Raw genomic sequence first — 19,497 nt, forward strand, 5'->3', positions numbered from 1 at the left:
CATGGAGCAATCTGTTTCTTAATATTTGAGCAATCCAGCTGCACCCTGCCCATGCATAGCGATGGGCCTAGGACACACAAGCTTCTGTGTATCGTTTAACACTGAGGTTCAGGGTGGACATTGAGCAAATATTTGGGTTTCCTTTGAGCATCTAGTCAAGCCCCTACTCAATGCCACGCCAGCCGGATGTGGGCGTGTTTGTGCATCAGCCTGTCCGACTCCAGCGTGGGACATCATGGCTGAAACATGCAGGGTGGCTGGCAGTGTTGCTGGCTACACCTGCCCCAGATATCCACTTGAAGGCACTCTCCTCAGACTGGCCCGTAGGTGGCAGCACTAGCCTTTGTCCCAGGAATAACCCTGGGAGAGGTTGGGCTCCAGTTCTGCTGTGGGGGTGGGGATAAGTGGGAGGGCACTCAGGGCTGCTGAGCCCAGTTCAGCAGCACTGGAGCTGTGCTTAGCACAGGGACCACGGAGAAGGATAAAACCCTGTAAGGTGCAGGGAGCTGAGGCAGCCGCCAGCCCAGGTTAGAACAGTTCCTGAGGGGCTGCCCTAACTTGTACCTAGCTGTCAATGGCTTGTGGGCTTTTCTGCCAGCTGTGAATACCAGAGGGTGGGAATGCGGCAGCCACAACCCCTGCTGCTCTGCCACATGGACTACTGGGGGTGCTTGGGGCTGAGTTAGCACCGGCTCTACTGACTCTGAGTGCTCTGTACAGCAGGGGTTGCTCAGAGGGCACTTATGGCAGCTTTACAGCTCCGATATACTGACACAGCCGGTACAAAAAATGGTGGGGAAATGCTGGCTTTGCCCTTTGTGCCCTGCCCAGCTCCTGCACTTTCCTGGTCCTTGTGGAACCTAGTGACATGGTTCCAGTGATGCACGCTGCATCAAATTCCCCACTGCCCCCTGTATCAAGCCCTGGTGCTCACAGGCTGGGGAAATATCTCCTGTGCGGAATGTGCCACAGGAGGGAGACTGACATGGCCTGCCTGTCAGCTCCACTTCTGTCCAACCTTCACTGGCTCAGGGACAGAAGCTGGTGGCATTGTGAGGTGCCCAGTACCCTGGAAGGCTGCAGCCTGTAGGGGGCACCAACATGTGTCACCTGCTGCTCCAAGTCAGCGGTGTTACCCACACCTTGCATCTGCCCATTTCTCACCTGCCTCTCAGTTCTTCTGCAGATGGGCAACTCTAGCTAATGCTAGAGACAAACAACACTCCAGGCTGTCCTTACTGGCAGCATGGCTCCAAGGTATCTGGCCAAATGGAGTGGTGTAGGGTAGGACTCAGCACAGGGCTGGCAGTGGTGCTGAGTAACGGGTGTGACACAGGCAAGGAGTATGGTACAGCACTGGGTTGGAATGTGGCATGGGGCAGAGGCTGAAAAGCAACTGGCACCTTAGTCCCACAAATGGGAATCTCTTATAATTCAGTTCAGTTTTCTAAAATGATGCACTATTTGTTTTTTGATGACCAGGTTTTTGGTGATGGGATGGCCAGGCCAGATACCACAAGCAAGACAGCAGGGAGGGGCAGGGGACAGGAGACTGCAGAGAGGGCATGGAGGATTGGGGCCCAAATGCTAGACAAGGGAATGCTAGGGCTCAGCACAAATGCAGGCTGTACCTTTGGACAGCAGGTATCAAGAGAGCGGGTCAATGCAGAGCATCATTAGTAAAACCAATCTTCAAAGGACATCGCAACAAAGAGCAGCAAAGCAAGGGGTTCTGAGTCTTCTCCTGAACCAGGAGCCTTTGGCCCTGTCTCACCGCAGCAGGAATCCAGCGGGTCCCCTTCTGGGGCTGGGAGAAGGCAGTGCTGGCAAAGGGAGATAGGGAAGCTGACAGGAGGGGTGGTGGTGGTGGTTACCTAACTGTGATGGGCGATCAGAATGCCAGTGACTTCCACGCCGCCCCCACCCCCAGGCAAGTTTCTCACTGCCCTCCATTGCAGTGCAATTTCTTTTCAGGCAGGCAGCTGAGTCAGGGCACCCATTCCCACTGCAGCTTCCCAGCTCCTATATCCCCCCTCTAGTCTAGTCAGTGGGAGTGTCAGTGTGGTGAATCTATAAAGGACTGGAAAGTTTTTTGGGCAATCCACGAGGCAGCGAAGAGAGTGTCTGAAATGGGGCAGAGGAAGGGCAAAGGGAATGAATAAGCAGGGAGCGATGAGGCTGCAGATCAGGGATTCTGGCTGGGACTGTGCCCCTCGGATGGGCAGGCTTGAAGACGGGGTGTTCTCAGAAGTGCACATTGAGCTGGTGAGCTGAATGGAAGGAGGGAGTTGGCACTGACAGCCTCTGGCTTCTGACCCCGCCTCTCCCCACTCCAGGCCCTCCCTCTCCTTGGCACGATGCTCAGAGAGCAAGCCTGAAACTCTGCAAGTGCCCAGGGAAAGCAAGAGCTGTAAGGTGACCGGGAGAAACGGCAGCACCGGCTGGCCAGGGATGGGATCAAGCTGGAGCCCATCCCACACAGGGACACACATCACCTGAGGAACTGACTCTGAAACCAAAGAGAGCAGGTGAGGCTGGGCATGTGGGGAGACTGTGGAGTTCCTGCAGGGAGCTGTGGCAACATGGCCAGGCTGACCCAAAGGGCCACAGAGAGGTACCGCAAGAACCTACACTAGGGTGACCAGATGTCCCGATTTTATAGGGACAGTCCCGATATTTTGGTCTTTTCTTATATAGGCTCCTATTACCTCCCACCCGCATCCCGATTTTTGACACTTGCTGTCTGGTCACCCTAACCTGCACGAAGGAGGAGGAGAGAGAAAACCCAGATCCTCTAACTGTACTGGAGCCCTATGCCAATCTGTGGCATTTGGGGTGTGGGATGAATTGTCTCCCTGCCACAAAACTAACCCCTATGAATGCCAGAGGCTCAGAAAGGCAAATAAACCCAAGTGGGGGAGGGTCCTGCCCTGGAGAGTGGGGTTCACTCCAGAACCAGCAACCAGCAAAACAAAATCACCTGTGGAAATCAAAGGGGCAGGGGCCAGGACCTGGGAGACAACTACTCTGAGGGGGAACAAATTTCACTCCAAGGCCCACACAACAAGTGCTCAGACACAGACTGTAAGCTCTTTGAGGTTATCTGTGTACACAGCACCTAACACAGCGAGGCCCTGATCCCTGATGGGGGCCTCTGGCACCACCACAGTCCAAGCACTGGTAATCGAACCCTCCCCAGCATGGGGTCTTGAGCTATCCCCTCCCAGCCCTATTGGCCCCACGTCCAGGCATGCAGGGTTTGGCCTAACCTCAGCAGGCAAGCCACACTGATACTATTACTGCCCCTGAAGGGGAGCTGGCCCCAAGCTTCTCTAGGGCTGGAGTCTGGGTTTTGTGGGTGTTAAATAGAAAGAGCTGACTGACTCACCGAAAGCAACGTGTGGTGTCACCAGGCAGAGCCCCAGCTCATGTCCCTGGTGGCTCCCTCCTCACTCCCTCCATCACCACCTCTTCCTTCTCACCACAACATGGCTGCTTTCTTTGCCTCTTCTAACATGGCCTCCCACTCCTCAACTCAACATGGCCACCTCCTCACCTTCTTCCTCACCCCACATGGCCAATGTGGGGTAAGGTTGACTTGCTCCTTGCACTGATCTCCACTAGCTTTGAAAGACTACACAGGTTACCTCCTGCCTCCCCAAAGGAGTGTGAAGGGCACAGTCCTCATGCATCCCATTGCATGAGGGTCTGTTGGGTGGGAACACTGGCTCTTGGCATCGTTCTGCTGACGGAGAAAAGGGAAGCGCCCTCACATCCCATCTGGCCTGGCTGAGAAACTGGGTCACTGTGGGGAGGAGCAGGCTGCTTGTGACGTGTGTGGCAGTGTTGAGGTGTTGGGCTGTGTCTTTAGCTTCAGGGAAAGGTCCTTGGGGACCTGGCCCCACTGTGCCTGTTCTTGCTGCTGCTGTGAAGGGAAGGCTCAAAGAGAGAAATTGGGGCATGCTCCCCTTGTGACAGAACTGTGGCATAGTGATTATAGACAAGGGGCCTTACACAGGAAGTTTTACATTACTTCCTCACATGTTTTGCAATTTCCTAGAGGAGTGTGGAAGAGGATGAAGGTGCGCCCCTCCTTACCCAGGTCACAGGATGACCCCTGACTGGGTTTGTGCCTCAGCTGCTAAATCACTGAGATGCTTGTCTGTCTGTCAGCAGCCCCCAAATGCCCATCCCTGTATGCAGTGCAATCTGCACTCCAACCCCCTGAGTGATGACTTAGGACACACACCCTTGCAATTTCCTGCCAAGAAAGGGTGCGTCACACAGATAGAACAGAGTGTTATATCATTTGCTCCTGAAAGGAAGGAGACAGGAGCTTTGAGCTGCTAAAGAAAAATCTGGGCTCTTTACTGACAGTCTCATTCATTTTATTGACACTTTTAAACTGCCTGGGTAAATATACAAACTAGGAGGCACCTGGAATAAAGTCACATGGTTCAGATCCTTTTCCAGTAGTGAGAGCAGGTGAAGGGAGTTTCATAGACTCCAAGGCCAAAAGAGTCCACTCTGATCATCTAGTCTGACCTCCTGTATTGCGCAAGTCACAGAACATCCCCAAAATAATTCCCAGAGCAGATCTTTAAGAAAAACATTCAGTCTTGATTTAAAACTTGGCAGCAGGAAGCATTTGGTGTGGGCAGTGGGAGATCCCCTAGTGCCCCCACCAGCTGTGGCGCTCACTGTTTCTTGGTCACTGTAGATTTGCATGCATGGCCGTTGCAGGGGCTGGTGCTTCACTAACAGCATCTCAGTGCTGCCCACATTGCATGTGGGCTAGAACCATAGGTGGGAACAAAGGGGCTGCTTATGAGAGGGAGTCCATGCTGCATTGTCTGACACTGATCATACATCTTTTTGGGTGGTCATCACTGTTCTACTCCTTACATCCCCTCCCCCTCTATAGGCTCTGCCCTTCTCCTAGACAGATGGGGCCCATCTCCTTCCAGAACCTGGCAATGCTGCACCTTCCATTGGCTATCATCCTGCTGACTATGTAGCCATAGCTACATTGCTATTTTTAGGGTGCTATCTTGATCAAAGCTAGCGTGGGTATGTCTCCCTGAGCTGGAAATTACACCTCCAGCTCCAGTGTAGGCATTCCTCATGTGTCAGGGCCAGGAGCACTGACACATTCAGATGCAGTAAGCCACAGTGAAGAAGTTTCTGGGGATCACATTCTGTGCAGTGTATGGGACCTGAACCCTTCCCCCCTCACCCCCCTGGTGCTTGATTTTTTTTTTTCGGATGAGGTTACAAGTTTGATTGATAAACGTAATAGCGGTGAGGTAACAGACACACTTCAGTAAGGCGTTTGAGATGGTATTGCACAAAATCAACAAGGCACACATTAAACACATTAAAAACTGGTTAACTGACAGGTCTTAAAATGTAATTGTAAATGGGGAATCATGAGTGCATGGGTGTGTTTCTAGTGGGTCCTGCAAGGATCAGTTCTTGGCCCTATGCTATTTACTATTTTTGTCAATGAACTGACTGAAAACATAATGAACAGGGCAGGTCATTTGGATCACTTGATAAACAGGATGCAAGCAAACAATATGGTTTTATACATGTAAAGTCCTACATCTAGGAAAAAAGCATGCAGGTCATACTTACAGGATGGGAGATGCTATCTTGGGTAGCAGTGACTCTGAAAAGGACTTGCGGTCCTGGTGGATAATCAACTGAACATAAGCTCCAAGTGTGACACCATGGTCAATAGAGCTAATGTGATCACTGAATGCATAAAGAGAAACCTCAAGTAGAAGTAGGGGTGTTATTATCACCTCTGTGTGTGGCACCACTGCTGGAATACTGAGTTCAGTTCTGGTGTGCTCAGTTCAAGAAGGATGTTAATAAATTGGAGAAGGTTCAGCCATGGGAATGATTATAACAGACTCCCAGTGCTCAAGCTGTTTAGCTCAACAAACAGAAGGTTCAGGGGTGACTTGAGCAGTCTATAAGTACCTACACGGGGAAAGATAATATCTTTTATTAAGCCAACTTCTGTTGGTAAGAGAGACAAGTTTTTGAGCTGACACAGAGGTCTTCTTCAGGAGCCCTCAAAAAGAGTTCTATGTAAGCTCAATAACTTGTCTCTCTCACCAACAGAAGTTAGTCCAGTAAAAGACATTACCTCACGGACCTTGTTTCTCTAATATCCTGGGACTGACTTGGCTCCAATATCTCTGCATACATGGGGACAGGAGTTTGATAATAGAGGGCTCTTCAATCTAGCAGACAAAGGTGCAACAAGATCCAAGGGCTGGAAGTTGAAGCGAGAGAAATTCAGATTAGAAATAGAATGCAGTTTGTTAACAGTGAAGGTAATTGAGTATTGGAACTATTTACCCAGGGTTGTGGTGGATTTTCCATCAGTGGACATTTATAAATCAAGATAGGATGTTTTTCTAAAAGATTTGTTCTAGTTCAAACAGGAATTAATTCAGGGCAGTTCTATAGCCTGTGTTATGCAGGAAGGCAGACTAGATGATCATAATAGTCCATTCTGGCTTTATAACCTATGAATCCTCAGTGCCCTATCAAGGACACCTGAAATTGGGAGCACTTTAGACTGACCAGTTGGGACTGGGAGGGATCCTGGACAATGGCTACTGAGGGTCCCCTCGGCTGGGTGCAGAATCCTGTTCTTGTTCTGAGCTGCTCCAAGCTGCCTCTGGCCTGAGAATGTTTTCCTGCATCCCATCTGGAGGGTGCATCTTCTCACTTCCCCAGTCAGTTTCACAGCCAGTGTCAACAGTGAGAGAAAATATAGAGCTCTGGGCCCAGGATAGCACAAACCTGATAGGAGTGATTGCTGGGAGGGGCAGGGCTGAGGGAAGGACATCAGCAGGGAGGTGAGGGTGGGGAGGCAGGGGAGTGTCCCTTGATGATGATCTGGGCAGGGCACGGAGAGAAGCCGGGATCCATCTCTGTGAGCTGGCAGCAGGCATGTGTCCTATTGGGTGTCACTGTCTCACACCCTTCTGCCCCATGAGGAGAAGATGAGCTTTTGGGAGCCTTGTTCTGCCATTACTGGTAACACTTTTGGAAGGAGGAACTTGCTCCAGAGCAGAGGGATTCCAAATATGTCTTCCCTACCTTCCTCTCAGCTCTGGCCCTGCTCCATCCCCTTCAGCAGATGGCATCTATCTCCGGTATTCATAAGGCCCGTCACCACAGCATTCAAATGTCAAACAACTAACATTTGCATGATGCAGCTCTTTGCCTCTCCCCATTGCTGGAAATGTTCTTCTCTTAGAGAGATGCCATTCCTAGGGGAGACCTCAGTGAAGAGATGGTTTTTGCCCAGAGATCTGAACAGGCTCAGTCTGAGCCACTCATGGAAGATGTGTTCCACAGCTGAGGTCCCATCACCAAATACACTCTGCCCTGAACTTAGGTTTGCTGAACTCTATCATCCCAGGGGAGCTTTGTGTTATTCTACTCTATATGGGAGATTCCACAAACCACCCAGTGCAATTTCATGCCTGGTATTCTCAGTGACTCATTCCTTCAGTCCTGAAACTGGGCTCATTGTGCAGAGTTGGGGAGTTTCCTGTGCAGTTTTGTAAAGGGGACACATCCACTTCCTCACTCTGTGGAATCCTAAACACCTTAAGGCACTGTCACCAGTGAGATAATGTTGCTGTCCCCATGGTGAATTGCAGAGTTTACAGGGTTTCCATTGGTTAATCATTCCATCTTCTGAGATAAGGAGCTGTGGAATGTTCCCTATCTCCCAGCTGTCATGACACTTTACTGCCAGGTTATGTCCACTAAGGAGAGACCCTGGCACAGAAAGATGTGTCAGTTCAGAATCTGACAGTGGCTTCTCCCATCTCAGGCTCTCTGCAGCCTCCAGGGCTAAAGGAATAGTGAGTAGTTCCTATTTATCTACTATTTATCACTATTTTTATAGTGGCATCCACATACAATCAACAATAAAATTCTTCCTTAGAGGTTTTTAAGGTCAGGCTTGAAAAAGCCCTGGCTGGGATGATTTAGTTGGGGAGTGGTCCTGCTTTGAGCAGGGGGTTGGACTAGATGACCTCCTAAGGTCCCTTCCAACCCTGATATTCTATGATTCTATGAACAACAATAGCAAAGTCCTTAGTGGACTTCAAAAAGTCTCTCACATTCCTCCCTTTTCAGAATCAAAACTCTTTAGGATAGAGTGTGGGGTTGTTTTTTGGGGGGTGATAGTAGTGGGTAAGGGTTTGAGAATAGATGGGGGTGTTCATATTGAGAGCGCCACGTAGAGTGGAAAGGCTTTCTCAAAGAGGAAGACCTTGCAGTGGTTCCTCAAGACATCAGGCTCTGGATTTGCTTGATCACTTCTGGAAGACCGTTCCATGCATTGTCCCCAGCCCTCATGAGCTTCGCCCAGGGCTTTGAGATTTTTATTGTCCCAGAGGCGACCAGCTTTCATGATGATTCACTGTTCAAAATTCGGTTCCCGATGTAGCCGATCCATTAATTTCTTTGAAAATTAGGACCAAGACCTTAAACTGGTCTTGGAGCAGGTGGAGGGACTTGAGCACAGGCCTGATGTGCTCATGGCAGCCTATGCCATGGAGAAAGTGGGCATCCACATTCTGTATCAGTTGGAGCCTGTGCATCATCTTGACATTCAGTTTCAGATACAATGATCTACTGTAACCCAGTCTGGAGGTGACAAATGCATCAATTAATATGGACAGGTCCTTGTCCGGGGGGAATGGCCTAAGTTTCCTAACCATCTGAAGGTGAAATAAGGCATTTTTGGAAACTGATACTGCCTGTTTATCCAAGCTTAGCAAGGAATCAAACAAGACCCTGAGGTTTTGTACCACTCTGACCAATGGGGGCTGCATGCCTTCAATGAAAGGTGGAGACAACATCTTGGCCAGCTCTTCAAAGTGTTTCCTGTTTCCAACTAGCATCCTTTTGGTTTTGCTCAGGTTTAGCTTGAATCAGCTGCTCGTCATCCAAGAGCTTATTTCTTGTAGGCATTCTGACACTTTAGTAGTGGCAGTGGTTGCATCAATTGAGGATGAGATAAACAGTTGTGTCTTTGGCATACTGTTGGCAGCTGAACCCATGAGGTCTGTCTCTCTCTCCCAGTGGTCTCATGTAAGCAGTGAAGAGAAGCAGGGATAGTGTGGATCCAACAGGTCCCACCAAGTGAGGCCTTTGGAGAGGAGGAGCCACTACCCATCACCACTCTGGGTCTGCCGGCGAGGAATGATTGGAGTTACTGTAATGCTGAACTGACTACTCCAGTTATGTCACATAGGTGTGTTAGTAGTGCCTTGTGGTCCACTGTATCCAAGGCTTCAGAGAGGTCCAGCACAGTGAGTATGGAGATCTGACCTATGTCCATGGCCATGAGACGATTGTCTTTTAGTGTTACTAGTTACTACTAGTGTTACTAAGCTTGGGCTGTGCCTCGAGCTGAACCCTGATTCTGAGATATCCAATGGGTTGGCTGATGTCATATGTTGGAACTATTTTCTCCATTACTTTGCCCAGGTATGGAAGGTTGAAGACAGGATGGTAGCTGGAGAGATCTTCAGGGTCAAGTGTTGGCTATAGTTGATGACTGGGTGAACTACTGCATTTTCCAAGGAGTTTGGTAGGTGTGCATCTCTGAGGGGGCACTGACTATTTCCATTAGGAGCAGGCAGACTTGTTATTCTTTGGCTTGTACCAGCAAAAGCGGCACGGATCTGTTTCACAGGTTGTGGCTCTAATATGTTTCAGGGCTTTTTGAGCTTTGACTTGTGTGATTGAGCCAGACTCAGTCATGGGCCATGGGGCAGGTAATACAAATCATATCGGGGAGGAATTTTCTGTCTCAGTTAGCTCCATAGGTATTTGGCTGATCTTATCAGTGAAGTGTGCTGACAGCTCTTCACTATGGTCGATGCTTGGCTCTGGAGTCTGGGCTACGCAGTCGGGGTTGATTAGCTGGTTCACTGTATGGAATAGCTCTGATGGCCCTGATTCTGCTGCATTTATTGTTGATGAGTAGAAGGCTCATTTTAACTCTGTTACAGCAGTGGCCTAGTCCTGGAAGTGTTGTTTGTGCTGCTGGCTGAGGGATTCAGAATGTTTTTTGCATCTCTGGGGTTTGAACTTTCTGCCTGTGTACCTCAACTGCTGTCGTTCATCTCTCAACCCTGGTGTCTTCTTGGTCAGTGGCGGGTGGAGGGATTGGATGGGTTGGGTGCCGATGGTAGTGGACGACATGTGATTGTACTGTACTAACTCATTGGTGCTTTGGCCTTGTGTTAGCGTGGCTTTTCTCCTAGGGCGAGTTGAAAACCTAGGGAGTTCAGCAGTCTTCAGCAGTGGACCAACTTTGGTTGTTCATTACCATTGTGGAATGGCTCTGATCTCTGCCTAGATGAGGTGTGATCAGATGAGGAAGCGTATGATGGTGACATCTCCAATATCCAGTCCTAGACCGAAGATAGGCTTCAACATATGTCTGGCTGCATGTGTGAGTCCAGAGACTACCTGGGAGAATCCCATGGTTTCCCCTTGGGGACTACTAGAAAGAAAACTCCAACCACTCCTTAGCAGCTGAGTGGACACAGGCTTGTCCCTACTGTTCCATTCACCCCATTTTATTCTTCCTTTCTTTCTGTATAGGACTGTTCAATAGAGCAGCTTCTGTCTGGGCAGCAAGTCAGATCTACATTCTCCTTCAGTTAGGAGAGAAAGTGTTTAATGCTTCTCAGGGACACACTGGCCAGACCAAATGCCTGGTTGAAGTGGGCACCACTTCAAAATAAATCAAACTTCACCTGACCCAGAGGGATCTTCTAGCCAGTAAACACTCACAGGAAGCCTCTACCTTGTGCATATTCAAAAAGGAATTGATGGACAGAGCCCTGGAGTGGGACATGGCAGCTGTTTCTATGGCCAGATTCTCAACTGGTGTAAACTGGCATATTTCTGTTGACTTCAATAGAGCACTACTGATTTATGAACCTGCAGATATCTGATCGATCACTGGGCATTCATATCATGCTCATCACATTGATTGCCGATTAACGTCAATATTCTACGGCGCTCTAGGAGAGCAGAGAAAAAAGAATCCTGGATCCAATAGAAACTGCAGAGGAATTTTAGGGAGGCATAAGATTACATAAACTAGTCAGCTTAGGGGGCTGAGAACCTGACATTCTTGTGAAAAGTATCACATGTGGTCAGGAGGTTCAGCATTTCATCTCCTCTGGAATATCATGCCTCCCACAGCACAGTCACCTGGCATCACAGTGGGGCGTTGATTTAGCACTGACTCAGAGGGACAAGGGCCAGCTCCTAAATCCCCAGCAACATTTCCTGTAGTGTCTGGATTTCCCGTGGTTGTTTCTCAAGGAAGTCATTATAACCAAAGGCAATGCTACAATCCTGCAGCATTCCTCACAGGAAAGCCACGTCACAGCTTGCAGAAGTGTCCTGCATCTGGTAACAGCAGCTTTGGTGAAGGTTGCTAGACTTTCCTACTTTCCCATTTTTCTCATCTGTTTACAGTGGAACTGGCTGAGCTCTATTTGTTAATATTTGATAGGGCCTGCCTGCCCTCTGAACTCAAGGCGTTTGCTCTCCAAGGATACTGACTAATATAATTTAGCTCTGTAATAAACCTGTGCAGCAATCTGCACCTTTGGTAGCTGGAGGGAAATTGCAGAGCGTGTTTAGTTTGGGCTTGAAGATCCAGTTCCATCTGGAACACAAGTAAATACTGCAATCAAGGGATATGATTGACACTAGTGCTGGATGTCCTGCAGGTGGAAATCCTACACAGCAGCCTTGTATGCTCCCTTTGCACCTCAGTCTCACCTGCATCCCAGTCCACCTGCAGGATTATTATTACCGTAGGTCCAGGAACCACAGTCAAGGATCAGGGCCCTGTTGTTCTAGGCACTGTACAGCCAAGTAATGAGGAAGATAGTCCTTGCCACAGAGAGCTCACAATCTACATGTCAGATAGGATACAACAGGTAGATGAAAGAGACAAACAGGATGGGAGGTTGATATAACACAATAAACAGAGGTCTGCCGGCATCTGCCCTGCACCATTGTAAACCAGCATCCTCACTATCACCTTGTCTTCTTCTGAACATGTGTACAGTTGTGAGCCACACGCAGCTTCTCTGGGCATCATGCCCTTGATGAGAAGAATGTAGCAATTTCATTGAGTCATGGATTTTAAGCCCAGAAAGTACTATTAAAACCATCTCGTCTGACCCCCCAGTATAACACAGGCCAGAGAACAGCACCCAATAAACTCTGTATCAAGCACATAACTATAGCATGTCTGTTAGAAAATGATCCAGTCTTGATTTAAAGACTTCAAGTGATGGAGAATCGACCACAACCCTAAGGATGGTGTTCCAGTGGTTAATTAACCTCACTGTAAAAAATATGCACCTTATTTCTAATTTGACTGTGTCTAGCTTCACCTTCCAACCTTTGGATTGCATTATGCCTTTTTCTGCTAGATTAAAGAGCTGCTATCGGAAATCTTTCCCCCATGTAGATACTAATAGACCAGGGTGGGCAAACTACGGCCCACAGGCCGCTTCCGGCCCATCAGGCCTTTTAATCCGGCCCTTGAGGTCCCACTGGGGAGCAGGGCCATAGGCTTGCCCCACTCTGGGGCTTCAGCTGGGAAGCAGGGTCACATCTCCCCTCCGGCTCTGGCTCCGGCTCCTAGGTGTAGGGGCAGCCGGGAGTGGGAACCACAGCCAATGGGAGCTGCAGCGGTGGCACCTGCAAACGGGGCAGCGCACAGAGCATAGGAGCTGGAGGGGGGACATGCCGCTGCTTCTGGGAGCTGCTTGAGGCAAGCGCCGCCTCAAGCCTGCACCCCTGACCTCCTCCCATGTCCCAAGCCCCTGCCCCAGCCCTGATCCCCCTCTCGCCCTCCGAACCCATCCCAGAGCACCCTCCTGCACCCTAAACCCCTCATCCCCAGTCCCACCCCAGAGCCTGCACCCTCAACCAGAGCCCTCCCCCTCCCCCCTGCACCAGCACAGAGCCCCCTCCCACACCCTGAACGCCTCATTTTCTGGCCCCACCCCATAGCCTGCACCCCCCCGCCGGAGCCCTCACCCCCTCCCACACACTAACCCCCAATTTCATGAGCATTGATGGCCCGCCATACAATTTCCATACCCAGATGTGGCCCTCAGGCCAAAAAGTTTGCTCACCCCTGTAATAGGCTGTGATCAAGTCACCTCTCAACCTTCCTTTGGTTAACTTGATAGGTTGAGCTTTTTAATGCTTTCACTGTAAGGCATGTTTTCCAGACCTCCAGTCATTACCATTTTTCAACATTCCTTTTTAAAAATGGACAGCAGAACTGAACACACTATTGCAGTAGTGGTCTCACAACTGCCCTGTACCGAGGTAATACCAGCTCCCTACTCCTACTTGTATGCCCTTGTGTATATGTCTATGGTCATATTTGCCCTCTTTGTTACAGCATTGCACTGGGAGCTCATGTTAAACGGGGTACCTACCATGACCCTTCAGTCCTTGCCAGTGTCACTGCATTCTAGAATACTGTGTCCCATCATTTAATGTGACCTACATTCTTTGATGCTAGTATGACGTGCAACTGGCTGTATTAAAATGCATATTATGCAAATGATCGCACCTTACCAAGCTATCCAGGTTAGCCTGTACAACTGGTCTGTCCCCATCGTTTTTTTACCAATTTTTGTGTCGTCTGAAATTTTACCAGTAGTGGTTTTAGCTTTTCTTCCGGATTATTGATTAAGCTATTTAATAGCATTAGGGCCAAGAACAGAGCTCTGCGGGCCCCTGCTAGGAACACCCATGTTGGATGACTATTCCCTGTTTACAGCTACTTTGTGAGATTATCATGTAACCATTTTTTAATCCATTTAATCCTCTGATGCTGGAAATGGTGGTGGGAATGACCAGCCAACCAGACACTGGTGCAACAGGCAGATCTAAGTTAGTGCCCTTTACGGCCAAGTATATACCTTCTCCATCCCCACATTCTAGCAGGAAGCTCGCCCCTCACAACAGAGCTTCAGAGCCGGTTTCTTCAGGTTGCTGCTAGCAGGAGAATCTAGTGTGAGGGCGATTACCAGCCGGTGTCTGTAGATTCAGGGTTGGTGATGGGATGTGGTGCAGACTGAGTGGCAATCCTGAGAGCACTGGGACCTGCTGGGCACCACTTACCCTGAACTCCTGCTCTGGGTTTGAGAGGCCAAATACTGTAGATACCCTTTATTCTTGGAGGGAGCCCTGTCACTGAGCACACCATTCACTAGTTTATGCCTTTTGTCCTTGCCCTTGATGTGACTTTGGCCTTTTGTTAATGGTGCTACACAAGTGTTGGCTTCATAGTGGAACGGGCACTGGGGCATGGTGATAAAGCAAGTGTGTCCACGTCATCCAGTGCCTGCCTGGAGCAGCTGCTTTGCTTCAGTCAGCTGCACTTTTGTCTTCTGTGACACTGGGAGCTTTTGGTGAGTTTTGTCAGTTGCCTTCTCCTGATTTCTGCCTGTGGTCCCTCATTGCAGCTGGTGCCCTGGGTGACGGGCTGCTGCCTTTCTGAAAATGCCAGGCAGGGAAATGAGCTAATTTCAAAATCTTTAGGGAGATTCTGGGGGCTGCTGAGGTGCTCAGAACCTTCTGAGGCCCGACTCCCGCATGGGATGAAGCTACTGGATGCAAGTTACTCATCTCCTGCAGGGGAGAATCAGGACTCTGGGCTGTAGATATTCTGAGATGCAAGTGGAGCCATTTTATGGCTCTTTCCCTTCCCTGGGGATTCATTTGCCAGACACACACAACTCCTGGGCCCCTCCTGTTGATGTGCAACCTGGGACATATCCCACCTGGATTCTGAGCTCACAGCTGCACTGGGATGGGACTCCACTTTGTAATGACTCTTCTCTGTGTGGCTCAGAGATCAGTGTTCTGAAACTGGGACTGCCTCCAATTCGGGGGGACCTGAGGCCCCTCTCAATGCTGATGGACAGTGTTCTTCCAAGAGGCCCCTTTAGCAGCTCTTCAGGGATTTCTCCAGAGCAGAATGTGTCTCCAGGCGAGACTCTTTCCTCTCCAGTGACCCTGCACTCTTTCCTTTGCAAATCACCCCTCTGGGATTTGCAGCATCGTTGAGGACATGCTAATTAGTCTGAATCTGTTTTTGAGAGGCTGTGCTGGCATCGAGCGTGGGGCTGCTAAGGCTCACAAAGATCTCATTGTTAGGAAAACAGTGGGATTATCTGAGTAGCTGCTAGAGTTTGGGGGGCGGGAGAAACAGGCTTTTCTTCTGACGTATACTTGTAGGGTCTCATACGTGCTTTGTGTCACTCAGGGTGCTTAGAAAGGGGTAAAGGCCCAAAGGTGGGAGGCATTGGAAAAACCCCACAAACGATCATCTAAGCAGCAGGAATGCCTGGGAGAGGAAGATCTGGCCCCCTAGATTCTTCATATCTGACACCGGTTGAGATCAGTGATTAATGGATGTTTTTATTATTGTTGCTTTTTCAGAGATTGGCTTCAGGCAATGGCCACTTTGGTGGGGACATTCCCAGTTGCTCTGTTGACTCCAACACCCACTTTCCAGCTGACAGCAAATACCACCAGCGATGGAGAGGAGAATTGCGTCTTCAATGAGGAGTTTAAGTTCATTCTGCTGCCTGTGTCCTATGGGTTTGTCTCTGTGGTGGGGCTGCTGCTCAATTCCTGGGCGTTGTGGATGTTCATCTGCAAGATGAGGCCCTGGAATGCCACCACCACCTACATGTTCAATCTGGCCCTCTCAGACACCCTGTACGTGCTTTCCCTCCCCACCCTGGTCTATTACTATGCTGACCGCAACAACTGGCCTTTTGGGGAGGGACTCTGCAAGATTGTGCGCTTCCTCTTCTATGCTAATCTGTACTGTAGCATACTCTTCCTCACCTGCATCAGCGTGCACCGCTACATGGGGATCTGCCACCCCATTCAGTCGCTCGGGTGGGTGAAGACCAAGCATGCCCGCCTCATCTGTGTGGGTGTGTGGTTCATTGTCACCATCTGCCTCATACCCAACCTGATCTTTGTCACCACCAGCTCCAGGGGCAACGACACCCTTTGCCACGACACCACCAAGCCCGAAGAGTTTGACCACTATGTGCACTACAGCTCCTCAATCATGACCCTCCTCTTTGGCATACCCTTTCTGGTGATCATCGTGTGCTACAGCCTGATGGCGAAGAGGCTTTGGAAACCCAGCCTATCCAGCTCCAACCAGAGCATCCCCTTCTACAAGAAACGCTCTATCAAGATTATCATCATTGTAATCACAGTCTTCGCCATCTGCTTCCTACCCTTCCACATCACACGGACATTGTACTATACTGCCCGGCTCTTCCAAGCCAACTGCAGGACCCTCAACATCATCAACTTCACCTACAAGATCACACGGCCTCTGGCCAGCATCAACAGCTGCATAGACCCCATCCTGTACTTTCTGGCTGGGGATAAATACAGGGGAAGGCTGCGTCGGGCTGCAATCAAAATGCCCAATGCCGAGAACACATCTACTCTAGCCCTCGTCTCACAACTCAAGAAGAACGGCTTCTCTACCTCCCGAGGTGCCAGCTACTCCATAAATGATGCCTGAGAAAAGGGGGTGAAACTGACCGACAATGGAAGCAGCGAGGGGTATTGAAAGGGCTAGAGCCTGGGGAGCCAGTATGCATCGAGGCCAGCATGTGGGACCAGCATTAGGGAAGGCTATAGAGTTGCTGGATTAGTCTCACTCCAGAATGGAGGTCTCCTCCATCTCCTCCTAATCTCTGTGAATTATTTCCCCACTGTGCTGTGTCTGCTTCTGACACAATCATTTTGGCACCAGGTTTAACCTCTGAATGCTTTTGAACTAGGTTTACACTCCCATGCTCAGAGAATGCTCTACCCCTCTCACACAGACTGAACATCTATCTCAGAGCCAGGGATATTCCCTGTCTTGTCATAGCTTGGGAGGACCACCCGGAGTAACGCCAATGGGAGTTCAGAGAGAAGAGACCCCTACATCCCATAAGGAAATGGGGGAGGCCAGAGGGATTGTCTTATGAAGAGTACGAGAGACTCACAGGTAGCAAATTCCCTGCTTCAGATGCAAGTGGGGGCAGAGCAGTGGGAAGGGAGGGGACATGGTGACACTTCGCTGGTCAGAAGCCTAGGAACCTAGAAGCCCCAGTGCCTGAGGCTGAGAGCAAAGAGATGGAGGATTTTACCATAGGAAAGGAGCCAGCAATTGACCACAGGCCACAAAACTGGCCTCCTGACTTCTTTTGGGAGAAGCCCAAGTAGGCTGTTTCAAGTAGCCTGGGGCCCTGGGCTGCTGACAAGGGAAGATCACAGCCTAGCGTGTGCGGTACAATGCTAGGGAGCTGAGGACTTAGAATAGGGCATGCTGGGTCTAATGATAAGCTATGTACGGGGGTCCAGGTAAGAAGAAAGGAGCCTGTCTTCCCAGGCACAGAAAACCCATATAGAGCTTCCTTCAAAGTGACCCAGAGACAATAGAGACCCCTGCTGAAAAATAAATAGGGACAATGCTTATAAAGAAGAATATTTAGCACATTATAAACAGTAACTAAGTGACCTAATGGGGTCAACACTGGGTCAAAGCGTACGGGAGGCGAAATAGAGGGGAGCTCCCGCAGCTAGGAGTCGAGGTGCAGCATATGCTATTGAGGACAACACGACGGTCAGACAGAGAAGGGGAGAAGAAACAACTGACCTGGATTCCTGGGCCCAGTGGCCTGACCTTTTGCTGGCCATAGTTTCAGCAGCAGGGGGGAGTCTGTCATGTCAGGAATCTTTCCTGACCATGCTCAGACGACGCTATGTCATGGCCTGAGTCAGTATTTGTTCGGAGCAGTGGCTGCCATGCCAGCTGCGAACTCCCTGCTGGCACAAGGGTATCTCTTAGATTACTGACCGTCACTAACTTCACCTCATTTGCCTTACTTCCCTTTTGCTGCTCTAAGCTGGGGGAAACTGAGTCTGGATCAAAAGCAAAAGTAGCTGAGCTGCTGTTGACAGTGCAGGCACCATGCCACGAGGCAGCCAGGGCTGGCAAGGGAGCACTTTCAGGGCACTGGTTCTAGCAATGCAGAAGAGAGACTGGGGCTGGCTCTGGCAGGATGCAGGTGACAGGGTAGTGATGCATACAGAGTTAAAGCCTGAGCAGTGGCCATGGAACCGTGTGTGTATTGTAGATGCTGTTACACATCTCTGTCCCTTTGTGTACGGGAGGGCATGACTCGCCATATAACTAACAGAGAAGGCACCACAGCACCTTTGCTCCCCACTCTCCTAGCTCCAGGTGACTGGAGGGTGGGCAGAGCCCCCAGGGCAATGAAGCCCATGAAAGCAACTAACTGATCCATGAATAAAATGTTTTCCTGAGCAATTTTCCTAAGGCCCAGGACTGTTTCCCTCCCTATTGCCACCAGGAAATCAATAAACAGGAGAGAACTGGCATGCATGAGAATCTTTTAAATGTCTCATTGAAGGTCCATTTGGCTCAGCCAAGCTGTGAAGTGTCCATTGCTGAAAGCTGAGAAAGGAAGAAATGCCAGGTGACACGTCTGCCTGGGCTCAGTGGCTTGGCACATTTCCTTAGGGCCTCAGGAGAGTTCAGAGTCAGTTTCACCCCTCAGGACTCCTGGAAATGGCCAGAGTGAGTTTTCCACTGCAGTCAGAGTGGGGAAATAACTGAGGGCACACCTGCTACCTTCTGATAGGTCTTGTAAAGGGGAAGGGTAGCGGAGGGGAAGGCCCAGGTGGTTTCCCAGGGCCTCCAAAGAAGGTCTTAGATGATTTGTGAGGTTGGTATTGTACCGAATGGAGACTCCAAGCTCAGCATGTTTTGCACCTACATTTCTCCTGCTGGGGAAATTTCCCCAGTCCCTTTAGGTCTGTACTTAGTGGGCTCAAGTATTCAAATAAAAAGGTTTGAGCCTCAAGCAGAAAGGCCTGTGGTAGGAAGGGGGCATTTTCCCTCCTTTTTGCTAATTTTTCCCACCAGCTCATACCTGAAATGGCTTTCACACACCCCAGCACCCTCCACCCCCACAAGCACCATGTCTCAGTGCCTCTCCCACAACTGAGAATGGGCTTGTTTACACAGGTTCCGGCATTTCAGCCTCTGAAAGGTGCCCCTTAGATTCTGGTTTCTCCCCTACTTCGTGATGAGAGTCAAGGGGCAGGAAAGATTCACCACTTTATGTTCCATTTTTCTCTGCCAGATATTAGTTAAACTCCAACAAACATTTCTAAAGCCAGTGAAAAGCTTCCCCCCAACCCAATAAGTCCCTAGTATGACCTGACCTGGCACCTCTGCTGACTAGGGCATGTGGGTTTGCTTTTAATATTAGCATTTCGGCAGGGAAGCCAGGAAATTGGGAGTATAAAGTACTTAGAGGCACTATAACA

The 19,497-nt window shown here is 49.8% G+C and overlaps 1 protein-coding gene across 2 annotated transcripts; it reads left to right on the forward strand.

Annotated features, from left to right (window-relative positions):
* Positions 1-148: 148 nt before the first annotated feature.
* Positions 149-18,840, forward strand: P2RY4 (pyrimidinergic receptor P2Y4). 2 transcript variants are annotated; one of them, XM_037908083.2, is made up of 3 exons: positions 149-2,528; positions 9,535-9,637; positions 15,556-18,840. In XM_037908083.2, the coding sequence occupies exon 3, from the start codon at positions 15,572-15,574 to the stop codon at positions 16,670-16,672; it is 1,101 nt and encodes a 366-aa protein (XP_037764011.1). In that variant the 5' UTR covers positions 149-2,528; positions 9,535-9,637; positions 15,556-15,571; the 3' UTR covers positions 16,673-18,840. The 2 variants fall into 2 exon arrangements, with proteins under 2 accessions (XP_037764011.1, XP_007055358.1); XM_007055296.4 differs by lacking the exon at positions 9,535-9,637 and having other exon boundaries at positions 15,556-18,838.
* The last annotated feature ends 657 nt before the right edge of the window (positions 18,841-19,497 follow it).

The sequence above is a fragment of the Chelonia mydas genome, chromosome 9, assembly GCF_015237465.2.
Source record: "Chelonia mydas isolate rCheMyd1 chromosome 9, rCheMyd1.pri.v2, whole genome shotgun sequence".
NCBI lineage: Eukaryota > Metazoa > Chordata > Testudines > Cheloniidae > Chelonia > Chelonia mydas.

What these genes read in the sequence shown, in the direction of transcription:
- P2RY4 (XM_037908083.2), top strand. Translation starts at nt 15,572, where the DNA reads ATGGCCACTTTGGTGGGGACATTCCCAGTTGCTCTGTTGACTCCAACA.